Source organism: Poromitra crassiceps (genome assembly GCF_964638095.1).
Source record: "Poromitra crassiceps genome assembly, chromosome: 18".
Taxonomy (NCBI): domain Eukaryota; kingdom Metazoa; phylum Chordata; class Actinopteri; order Beryciformes; family Melamphaidae; genus Poromitra; species Poromitra crassiceps.
In genome coordinates, this window is record NC_139636.1 from 23,487,906 (window position 1) to 23,497,675 (window position 9,770).

Genomic DNA, 9,770 nt, shown 5'->3' on the forward strand with positions numbered 1-9,770 from the left:
AATGAAATGTAATTTAAGCCTGAATTTGCCAAACTACAACTAGCCTATAAGATCAATTTTCTATGCCTTCTTTATTAGGCTACTGAACTTTCAATCAGCCAATTGTTATTTCAAATTCTCAATGAATCGGTGGGTGAAAAAGAACAATACTATTACTATAATTGGGATACTGTCCCTAGGAATAGTCTATTATTAATAATAGCCCAGTAGTTATTGGTCCCATATGAAAGAGCACAGGTTAATTACCGGTAGGCTACAAACTCCTCACAGACACATTATGGCACCATATGAATATTATAGGGATAATATAGGGAGTTCATAGTCAGGCAATAGCTTCTTCATAGTTTCACAGCTGTAATACTTCCATGGCTAAACCCAGGTGAGAGCCCGGAATGCGTCACGTGATCAGGTGTAGCCAATAGCCAGGTCTTTCCAGGTGCAGTCCGCATAGTCGCCACTGTCATGTAACTATAAACCGCACTAAAGTTACACGCTGCTAGTATTATTCAATAGGTAGTGATGTAATTCGTATAAAAACCGACTTCTTACCTGGGAATACGGAAAAGGAAGACAGTGGATAATGGCTGTGATTTTGGTCGTTTTCTTCGCTTTCGCCAGTTTATCGGACAGGAGTTTCCTGGCACACGGTAAGGATGTACAAAACTAGAGCCATACTTTCATTTTAGGCAGATATGGCTGGGCTGGATTATGTTGATAAATGCCAAGTACACGGAATGTAGTCTTATATCTATCTCATCACATCAGTTCATTATCATTTTTTGTTTTGGAGTAAGATAGTCACGGATTTTGACTGGGAACTGGAAGTCTATGGGTTGTGTGACAGACTGTCTATTCAGAAGTGAAGAACAACATGAGAAAAGTTAACGTTATGAATTATGGCTCATGGCGTGATTCATGACCGAAATAAATCAGTATTGCGCACATGTGGTCATATGTCAGCACTACTAGCCTGTCATGTTATGTACAGTCACATGAGCTGCCTAGCAACACGGGGCCCCTGCAATTGGACTTCGCACCCGGATGTGTAGGCCAGTATGGGGGGGGGCTGGGGGGCACGACATAGGTAACCATTTAAATTACAGCCCTTTAGGCTATGCAGTAATGACTGGAAATAACTATAGTCTAATATCCAAATAAAATGTAACTAGCATTACAATGACATTACAATACAATAGCCTACTTAGTTGTATTATAATGATTATTATTAAATTGTATGTGTAATCCAGTAGGCCTATACCAGTCAATGTAATGGATTATTACATCTATTTTACGTGGATAATAGGCCTACTTAGACATTTCCAGTCATTACTGTGTAATGAATGGCCTGTCATTTTTAAAGGGTTACCAAATGGCGAAGCAGGCAAAGCAAGAGTTGAACCAGATGAGTAGTTTTGCAAGTTCTTCCAGATCGTGGTTGCGAATGGGCGCATGTGCTGAATATCTTGAAGAACTGGTCCAGGTCCAGGTGGATATCAGTCCTTGACACATGGGTGACATGTTTTTCAGGTCCCCAGAGGAAATAAGTGTGGTGCTTAGTTTGAATATGGCTCTGTTGCCCTCCACACACTGTAGGCTATTTATATAGGCTAATCGTGGTTCTCACCTGCTCTAGCCTCATGACCCACATTTTACTTAATCATTAAGTCGCGACCAACCCAAATTTCAGATTGGGACCCGTTTGAAAATGGCCTCGCCAAAAGTTTTGCCTAAATTTGGAACATTATTTAGCCCCTTTCCTGACAAGCTAGCAAGAAATGGTTGGTACCAATGGATGCCTTAGATCAGGCATGTCCAAAGTCCGGCAAACAAAATCCTTAGAGTACAATTGTATTCTATGTTTTTTTTTATAACCTATATAATGCGAGAAGCAGCAGGCCCCCAGGTATAATTTTCACATGAATTGTGCCCGCTACAGCCTCTGAAAGACAGTAATGTGTCGGCCATGGACGCCAGCGTCCTCAAGGATTAGAAGAACCTTTTTTCATGCACACATCTGCGACCCACTCAAAACGGCCCCACGACTCACTTTTGGGTCGTGACCCACCAGTTGAGAAACACTGGGCTAATGCACACCCCCAATGTTTACACTGATCATGTCTTACTCAGCAAAACAGCCAGCACAGCTGCAGGCAGCCAGGGTGAAAAAGTAAACAGGTTCACCTTCATGCACCATTAGACATAATGGCATTCCCTGTTTACCAAGAATATCACACTAATGTTGAAGACACAGTCTGATGATACTCTGTCAAACACAGCTGCTGTCCAAACATCTTTTTAAGACAATAACGAATTCTGCATCGGAGCTACTACACATTTTTACTTTAAAGGCAGAGCCTGCCTGCACATATTGTATGCAATGTGTTAGGTAGGCTATAGTTGAAGAGGACCCTTGCAAATGAAAAGTAAGTCAAGTTTATTTAGCACCTTTCACAGAGCATAGCCTAAGGAATTTCCAGGAGCTTGCTTACTGCGTGCACTGAACATGCACAGAAGGCTGTGTACATGGTACCTTCATTCTGCCACCTTCCCTCTCTCCCTATTAGCTCAGACTTGTGTGGATGAGCAGAGCTTAAAGGAGCAGGTGGTGTATGTGGGCCCGGGGGCTGCGGCGTATCGGCTGAGCTGTCCTCTAGCGCCCCCTCTGCCTCAGGCCGCCCAGCTGCAGCTCACCTGGCTGAGGGACTGTGTTCCTGCCCAGGCCCCGCTCACTATGGAGGACAGGGCCTTCCTGGATTTCCCCAGCCTCAGCTTCAAGGACCAGGGGAACTACACCTGTGTGGACCGGGGCAACAGCACAGCCTCATTCACTGTGCGTCTCATTATTAAAGGTAAAGTGTTGTCAATTTCAAGCCGCCTAACCTGTTGTAAACCATATATACATAGGTGTAATAAATGATCTGTCACCGAGCTCCACCTTCTCTAAGTAGGCTTTTGTGTGTGTTTCCTTGAGGTAAACTTAGACTTTGGGTGAAGATGTGAGTGAAACCTGCATGGAGGCATTCGGTTTCAGCGTGCCTCCCCAGCAACTATGTGGCTGTATCAGGCTTACAACAGCAGGCCGTGCACATGAAGGGCTGCACTGTCTTTAGCTCTTAGCAGGCAGTAAAGAGAAGTGTGGCTTGTCTTCACACACAGAGTCCCAGTGTTTCAAAGCCCCACGCTTTGAGCCTGACGGGGGGCCGACTCCGCTCTGGGGGGATCTGGGTTCCGTGGTGAAACTGAACTGCACCGCTCTCCTTCGCTGGGACCCCAGCGAGCCGTCGTGTGACACCTCCTTGCGTTGGAGTAAAGATGGCGAGCTTCTCTCCAACCACACCCTTTACCCGCAGAATACCTCCTCCTGGTGCATTCACGTATATTTCAAATTTGCATGACCTTTTTGCACGATTCAATGCGTTACTTTGCATTAAAGAAAGCATCTCACAGGCAGATCAAGCTTTACCATCCTTCACCCACCAGGTCGCCCGGCGCCGGCCAGCTGATGGTGAGCAGTCTGCTGCATGTCAGCCTCAGAGAGCTGGAAGACTTTGGGCTCTACCGCTGCACCCTGAGGAACGCCTCCGCCCACTTCAGCCTGCAGAATGCAAGTAAGACTTACTTGGGACACACACACACACACACACACACACACACACACCCCGATATAAGCTATTCAGGCTATCAACCTGCTTCACCTAGTTGCTGCGACCAACTTTGTCAGTGCTACTGTACAGTGCTTTGCTATACAGTATGGCTTGTCTGAACGATATGCCAGGGGCTGGTTGCACAAAACACCTTGAGTTAAGATTTCCCTTAAAGTCCGAGTTAAGGTATCCTTAAAATAAAATCGGTTGCACAAAACACCCTTACAGAGGACATTAAACATTTGATCATTTGCATTTCACCTCAGACAAGAGAGGACACTGCTTTCAAGTCTGAAATGTACCTAGATTTGCTAGAAAGATGAAAACATTACACCTTTTCACCAACTAGGGCGCTGCTAGATTATGTCACTAGGTTGACTGTACTGTACAGTACAGTACAGTAGTGGAGTACAGGCTAGTTAAGTGTTGCTAGTAAGGATTTTCAATTGTAACAGGTTCACAGCATATATGCTGTTGTGTTTCTGACTTGGATTGTGGTTGTTTTGATTCATCACAACGTTCAAAATCCTTACTACTGTACTGTACAGTCACCCTAGTGACATCATCTGTGTAGTAGGCTCATAGGTTCCTGACACATGCTCAATACAAATAAAACAACAATTGCCATGCACACGTTGAGGTTATGATGTCAGCGTTTTCAAAAAGCTCTGTTTCACCTGTCCACACCAATACAGGAAAACAGAGTTTTGAAAAATCTCCACCTTGGGCAGAGTTTTCCAAAAGCTGTGTTTTCAGTGTCCTAAAATGGCATTTGCGTGTGGACGGAATGCCACAACACATAGACAAGGATATGTTTTCAAAAATAACCGTGTATGTGTGGACAAGGCCATCACTGAAGAGTTGGTTTGATTTTGTGTCTGTGTGTGATCAGAACACCCCAGCCACACTGCAGCTGTGATTGCAGCCGTGGTCCTCCTGCTCCTCCTGGCCATGGCTGCTGTTGTGTACTCCCGGTATCACCTGAACATCAAACTCTGGTACAGGAACTCGTATGGAGACCACGAACTCAATGGTAAGAATTCTGTGTGGTATAATGAAGGTCAAATGTGTAAGATTACAGTAGTAAAACCACTGTGAAAGTACTGGCATCGTTCTCTGTCCATGTCTTCAGATGGCAAATTGTATGACGCCTACATCTCCTACGTGAACAATGAATATGACAAGAAGTTTGTCAACTTTATTCTGAAACCTCACCTGGAGAATAAACATGGACACAAGCTTCACCTCAATGACAACGATATTCTTCCTGGCTCAGGTAACTTCGAAATGCCTATTTTACACTGTGATCGTGTGTATATTGAATGATTCACAATTATTGGATTTCAGACCATGATCACACAGATGTAATTGTAAAGAAAATAAATCTGCCTGATGGGTCTTATTTCTTTAACTATTACATGTGTTATACATTAGTATTGTAGGGACACAGGAATATGTTCAATCTAATTGTTTGGCCACTGTGGCTTCCCTTGTACTCCTCAAGCCCCGTCACACATGATCCGCAGTAAAACAGCTGTGCGCCCGCTGTGTCGTTGTTTTCTGTGGGGAGAGCGGTGTCTCCCAACTATGCGGCAGGCAGCGCTACACTTGGCGTCGTGCACCGCTCGAATTTGCCACCTTGTGCTGAGGTCAAAGTTCAAATTGTATCAACTTTGACCTACTTACCGCTGACCTCTCTCTCCGCTCTACCTCGCGGTGAGAGAAGAGAAGATCGCTTATCATGTGAAGGCAGCTTTTATCTTTGGTGCTTCTTCTGTTGGTAATGCAGGAATGTAAGATGAGTCTAGTGTTGGGAGATGCTTAGCAGGTCATTTCAATCTGCATAGTTTCAATGATGCTTTAACAACACGTTGTGTCTCCAGAGCCTTCTGCAGAGCTGCTGATGAATGTGAGTCGCTCTCGGCGTCTCATCATGGTGCTGTCTCATGCTTACCTAGAGCAGGACTGGTGCTCCAATAACTTCAGGTCAGACCTGCACACGTTTGATCCTTCTATCCTTAGTGTAGTGGTAGATTCCCTGCCTACCAACACGAGGGTTGTAGGTTCGAGCCCCTGTGTTGCCATTGGCTGTGTCTGCAGGTGGGAAGCCGGATTAAGTGCATGTGTCCTGGTCGCCTCCTCTGGTCAGTTGGGGTGCTGCTGTTCAGGGGGGAAGTGAACTGAATTGTCTTCTTTATATGCTCGCCTGTTTCTGTCTATATCAGGGGTGTCAAACTCTAATCAATAATCAATAATAACCTATAAATGACAAAACCTAAAAATGTTCCCGTTTATCTTAGTGTAAAGAATTACATCACCTACAGCACAAGGTTATCTCAGCTACTATCAAGCACATTATCAAATCTACTGTCTGTACTGTGCATTACAATCAGGTGTGTAGTGGAGGGTAAACACAAGTAAATGCAATTTACCCACCTCTTTGAAATGAGACAGATAGTTTACTCACCTATTTTCAGATCAACTGTATCAATCAATGAGGGCAAACAAGGTGGGTAAACTACTCACCTTGGATAGTTTACCCACCTCTGTATTTATCACTACACCCCTGATTACAATTGATGACAACTGTGCAATTCTCCATAGTCAAGCAAAGGTAATGAAAATAGCTGGGCCGGATCTGGCCCCCGGGCCGCTTGTTTGACACCCTTGGCTCTATATAAACCCCTCAATAAAAAGAGGAAAAAAAGAGAAAATAAGCATCTGGCAACTACACATGTATCGGAGGAAGCGTGTGCTGCAACAGACTGGGAATTGGCCACGTCATTTGGGGAGAAAAATGGGGGAAGGAGATATATAAAAATCCTTGTGAAAGGTACATAACCGTTTATCAAGGAGAGCGATGTATACAATTGTGAATAAACCACTGCCATCAGGTTTCTGAACCCCACTCACCTCTGAAATATCACTGCATACCTCTCCAGCAATGTATATGTTGTTGAATGTTCTGTATTTATGTTGTCATATGTCTGTCTATGTACTGTAATGTCTCATGCTGACACTATATTCATGTGCTTAACAATTGCTGTACCGAAAGCAAATTCTGCCGACTTGTTGTGCAGTCCTTAATAAATGAATCTGAATCTGAATCTGTACTACTACAGTATAGTGGTATTATTGCAGTTTGCCACTTGAGGTCAGTGTTGCTGCTCCCACTGCATGTGTGTGTGTGTGTGTGTGTGTGTGTGTGTGTGTGTGTGTGTGTGTGTGTGTGTGTGTGTGTGTGTGTCCTCTTTGTGACGTAGCTGTGGGGTGTGTTTTCAGACAGGGGCTTCTGCACCTGTTGGAGGTGTCCCGTGAGCCCATCATCATCACGCTGGAGGGTCAGGCCAAATACATGAGGTCAGAGGTCAAGCAGCAGCTCAGAGAGCAGCAGCACCGCCTCACCATGCTCACCTGGAGGCACAACTCTGTGGTAACGTAACTGCTCTACTCACAGCTGCTCTCTGCTAAACACGCATAGGAAAACAACGCTCGGCACAGTTAGGAAAGAATGAGCAATGAAGCATGAGTAGCTATATTTTGAACTCCATTACGTTTCCATTTTGAAAGAAAGAAAAACATACAGTGCAGACAGATGGGTTTAAAAAATGAATTCATACATGAACATGAAACCTTAGTTAAAATTGTAAGTGGGATCTGTCTGTCTGTCCAGGTGCTGTCAGTCACGATTTGTGATGGAAGTGATGTCACAATGATGTCATCAGTGATGTCACTTGATCAATTGTGATGTCATCAGTGATTTCATCAGTGATGTCACTCAAGCAATTGTGATGTCATCAGTGATTTAGTAAATCCTTCTTCTTCTGTGGTGTTTTATAGCAGTTGGCATCCTTTATGTTGCATTACCGCCTCCTTCTGGATTTATCCATCTACTGTTTCCTTACATTCTGTCCCTGTGCCCCATGTCACTTGAACAATTGTGATGTCATCAGTTATGTCACTCGAGCAATTGTGATGTCATCCATCCTTCCTTGCTGAGGCGTGGGAGTAGGTGGGAGTATAAGTAGGGGTAGTTTCTCCAGAGTCTGGGCTCTGTCCATGGTGGTGTCAGACACGATTTATGATGGAAGTGATGTCATCAGTGATGTCACTTGAGCAATTGTGATGTCATCCATCCTTCCTTGCTGAGGCTAAGTGGTGGGAGTATAAGTGAGGCTATGTGGTGGGAGTATAAGTAGGGAGAAGAGGACTAGGGTGATTGATGGATCCACAAGAAGGCGGTAATGCAACATTAAGGATGCAAACTGCCATAAAACACCAAAAAGAAGAAGAAGAAGGGTGAGTTAAGGGGAGAAGGTAGTTTCTCCACAGTCTCCACCCTAGAAATTGCACGCGAGATTCCTAGTTATATAAATGGGAGGTTTAGTATTAATAGAGTAACAATAAAACAAATTTAAATACACATAATTTACTTGCTTGGGGACAGCTTTGTGTGTCAAATTGGGTGCACTTAAAGCTGATTGGTGTTTCTTGTATTTGCGATGGCAGTAATGTAATTACTGTATTTGTTACACAGTTCTTTCTTTCCTGTCATTTTTTGCAGAGATGTAGAAATCCATGAATATAAATCTGAATTAGAGATATATAATAACATACATGCAAAGAAGCCTTCTGTATTTTGGCTATAAGAACAAGCAATAGCTACTTATTCAATTTTACAGTGTGATTTGTTTGATTGTTGCATCTTCCACAGACTCCGTCCTCAGTCTTCTGGAAGGAGTTGGCTTTGGCGATGCCTCGGCGGGTCGTCCTCCACAGCAAGTCTGCAGGAGACCCACAGACTCTGCTACATGATGACAAGGACCCCATGCTCACCCTCAACCCGGACTACCTGGACTGCCGGGCAAACACTGATCCTGCTGGAGACCTGGGTAAGGCCACAGTCCTCAACTACTGACCAAGGTTACCGTATTATAGTTAATTAGAACTAAACTAAAGACTAAAACTTAGGTGTGGTGGGGGGAAAAAAATGTTTTAGTTAACTGAAACTGAAATAAAAATAAAAACTAGACATTAGAATGAACTGGCCTGCCATAGGGTCCAATCTGGCCCACAGGATGACTTTGCATCTTCTTAGTTAAAATTGGCTAAGTGGGTGGTGTCTGTCATGAACGTGACGGAAGTGATGATGTTAGAATCTGCTTATGGCCAGAAAGGATGTATTTGCATACATTTTGGATATATTTCCATGCAACCACTTCTATGTTCTGTTCCAGGGCTTCGCCTCCCTGTGTATAAAGCTCTCACATCCAAAGCTCCTGTCCTCCCCGCTGCACCCATTGCAACGTCCGAGCTCAAACCCTCAGACATCGACGTGTCAGACCTGGGATCACGCAATTATGGAGCACGCACTGACTTCTACTGCCTGGTCACTGAGCAGGATATTTGATCCACAGTCCCTTCATCTGCTGCCATCTAAACATAACCTACATGAAGACACCAATTTGTATTACTTTATATTGATCTATGTGAAGTAAATCGACAAGTGTTACTGTTTTGTGCTATTTCCACTTACCAAAGACTTATTTTTAGATTTGTTTCAATGTTTTGTATTCATGTACTCACTCAATCATTACTTTATTGAAATCTAATGATAATTTTATGAGAAAATTACAAAGTAGTTAACCTCACTAACATACTTGTATCAATCAGGGAAAACAATAACAAGCTGTGCCATTGTTTTTGCAAATGTACTGTATATACATTTATACAATTGACATTTCATATTTCAAAAGATATTTCCCCCACCAGAGGGCAGAGTAAATTCAAACCTGACTGAAGATTTTTTTTTAATTGCTTTTTGAGCACATTGCCTTTAACTTGATAGTTGACAGAGATAGACAGAAAAGATTAAGAGTTGAGATGCCACAAACGCCTCAGGCTGGATGTGTGGTCTGAGCTCCAGACAACGGAGCCCATGACTAACTTAGTACTTGTCATTTCTCTCCACTTGGGAGCTCTGCATGTGATGTAAACGTATCGCGATACCATGGCAGTCAGGTTAACCCATTGATACCTGATGCAGCATTTGCATGTATATCCCTCATTTGTGTGTGTATCCCTTTAAGACCGCGAACCGCGTCACACAAAACGCAAAACGCAAAA

The 9,770-nt window shown here is 43.6% G+C and overlaps 1 protein-coding gene across 1 annotated transcript; it reads left to right on the forward strand.

Annotated features, from left to right (window-relative positions):
* Positions 1-481: 481 nt before the first annotated feature.
* Positions 482-9,627, forward strand: sigirr (single immunoglobulin and toll-interleukin 1 receptor (TIR) domain). Its single transcript, XM_083654387.1, has 10 exons — positions 482-647; positions 2,565-2,849; positions 3,157-3,364; positions 3,481-3,608; positions 4,537-4,677; positions 4,777-4,920; positions 5,528-5,630; positions 6,927-7,077; positions 8,359-8,536; positions 8,882-9,627. The coding sequence occupies exons 1-10, from the start codon at positions 581-583 to the stop codon at positions 9,052-9,054; spliced, it is 1,578 nt and encodes a 525-aa protein (XP_083510513.1). The 5' UTR covers positions 482-580; the 3' UTR covers positions 9,055-9,627.
* The last annotated feature ends 143 nt before the right edge of the window (positions 9,628-9,770 follow it).

Coding starts and splice junctions, on each gene's coding strand:
- sigirr (XM_083654387.1), top strand. CDS start 581: ATGGCTGTGATTTTGGTCGTTTTCTTCGCTTTCGCCAGTTTATCGGAC. Junction 2,850..3,156: donor TGTGCGTCTCATTATTAAAG/GTAAAGTGTTGT, acceptor CTTCACACACAG/AGTCCCAGTGTTTCAAAGCC. Junction 5,631..6,926: donor TGGTGCTCCAATAACTTCAG/GTCAGACCTGCA, acceptor GTGTGTTTTCAG/ACAGGGGCTTCTGCACCTGT.